The sequence below is a fragment of the Priapulus caudatus genome, unplaced genomic scaffold (assembly GCF_000485595.1).
Source record: "Priapulus caudatus unplaced genomic scaffold, Priapulus_caudatus-5.0.1 Scaffold470, whole genome shotgun sequence".
Lineage (NCBI taxonomy): Eukaryota > Metazoa > Priapulida > Priapulimorpha > Priapulimorphida > Priapulidae > Priapulus > Priapulus caudatus.
The window spans coordinates 111,152-113,059 of record NW_014577531.1 but is presented as its reverse complement, the minus strand read 5'-3'; the positions used below and the strand labels follow the sequence as shown (position 1 = coordinate 113,059).

The 1,908-nt window shown below is 42.6% G+C and overlaps 1 protein-coding gene across 1 annotated transcript in view; it reads right to left on the bottom strand.

Annotated features, from left to right (window-relative positions):
* The window catches only part of LOC106810749 (trimeric intracellular cation channel type B-like), a 27,487-nt gene that overhangs the window by 7,951 nt on the left and 17,628 nt on the right, over positions 1-1,908 (bottom strand). The window contains exons 4-5 of the mRNA XM_014814192.1: positions 1,737-1,824; positions 4-25 (exon numbers count right to left, since the gene is read on the bottom strand). Coding sequence (XP_014669678.1) covers positions 4-25; positions 1,737-1,824 — 110 coding nt within the window. The remainder of the gene's footprint in view (positions 1-3; positions 26-1,736; positions 1,825-1,908) is intronic.

Genomic DNA, 1,908 nt, shown 5'->3' with positions numbered 1-1,908 from the left:
CGCGAGCGCGCACGCCTTCGTGTAGCTGCGGTGTGCGGAGAAACAAGAGAACGTATGTAAAGGGCGCCGGCCTGACCAGCGTGCATGCATGTGTAGCTGCGGAGGAGAAACAAGAGAACATTTATAGAGGGCTCCACTGAGACCAGCGCACTTGCATTTGTGTAGATGTGCGGAGAAACAAGAGAACGTATGTAAAGGGCGCCGGCCTGACCAGCGTGCATGCATGTGTAGCTGCGGAGGAGAAACAAGAGAACATTTATAGAGGGCTCCACTGAGACCAGCGCACTTGCATTTGTGTAGATGTGCGGAAAAACAAGAGAGTGTATATAGAGGGCACACCATTACTAGAAGCCCTCATGTAGCTGTGTGTGAGAGAAAGTAGAAATGTAGCGAAAGATAGAGATAGAGATCGCGTCGGAATGCCAAGGTCAACGCCAAAGTGCTGACTAATAGAACATTAGGATGAAAATAACGAGGAAAATAAAGCATTCCAAAATTAAGAACGTTTAAAATTTGTACGGGACGTGTTTTAATACTATAGCAAAACAGATGGGTTCTTTTTAAACAGCATGGGAACCAATCATGTAAAGGGCACGTCTACTAACTACCATTCAGGAATATGGACATACACGAATATTTGTTTTTAATAGAGATCCGGCTTAGTGTCAAAATTCTAGGACATGCTAAGTGTGAAAGCAGTACTGTATGATTTGTGATGCCGGAATTCGCTCTATTAATCTATCAATTTCAATGGTTTCTTTTCGATTTCAAACAACCGATAACCTTCAGATTTTCCCGTCGATGGCTCTCGGTAGTGCCCACTTTCTGCGTCCTTGACAGAAATGCCCCGATGGCTGTTTGTTTTTATTGCGACAAGGGTTTTGGACATTTTCTCGGGGTAGTGATGTGTGTTATTTTACTTTTCAGCTCGCTGCACTGGTTTTGGCAGGCAGTAGGATCTTGACCTTCAACCAACCATCTATTGTCTGAGGGTCTACTGACAAAATACAACATACATGCAAACTGAACAGCAGCGATAATTTAGCGTGCAGAAAAATCAAGGGCATAAAAAATGTCAAGGCAGTGACATGTCCTGCCTCAGGCAGGACGGCATTGCGTCGTGAACACGTGGACACGCTGAAACTGTGATGTACTGCACACGCAGGTAATATTCTCATACGGCACACCACGCAGGCACGCACACGCACGCACACACACACACATGCAATAAAAAATTCGCTCTGCTTTTACATTTACGATGAAGATACTAAGTTGATGGTTATAGTTACAATGCAGCATTTACTTTGACAAGGAAGAAACGTGAATACATGCAACTGCAAGGAAGAATTTACATTATTAATGACGAGTTCCATTTCAATACTAACAGCAAGACTTCAGACAGTTACAACGAAAGATTTACTGTATATAACTACAAGAACGACTTTACATTAATAGTTACAACGAAAGATTTACTGTATATAACTACAAGAACGACTTTACATTAATAATTACAACAAAGAACTTACTGTAGATAACTACAAGAACGACTTATTGATAGTTAGGGAAGTAACTTAATACCTTTAATTACCTCATAAACTTATAATAAGATTAAGATTACATATAAGTGAGATACTAGGTAGCTCTAGTACTATAGCCTGCTTACATTAACTGCCGCTGGCCAGCGGCAGTTAATGTAAGCAGGCTATAGTACTAGAGCTAGATACTAGGATACTTACAAAGAAGGTTGCAGTGCCTCGTTCTGACCAGGGGACCAGATTCCTCTCACGAGTCGCTCTGCCGTTCTCATGATGTTACTACCAGCCGCTGCAACCGCCCCAAACAAAACCAAAGCAGACGATTAGAGGGAACAATCGTTAGAACTGTACGAACAAGCCGCACGCGAGGAAA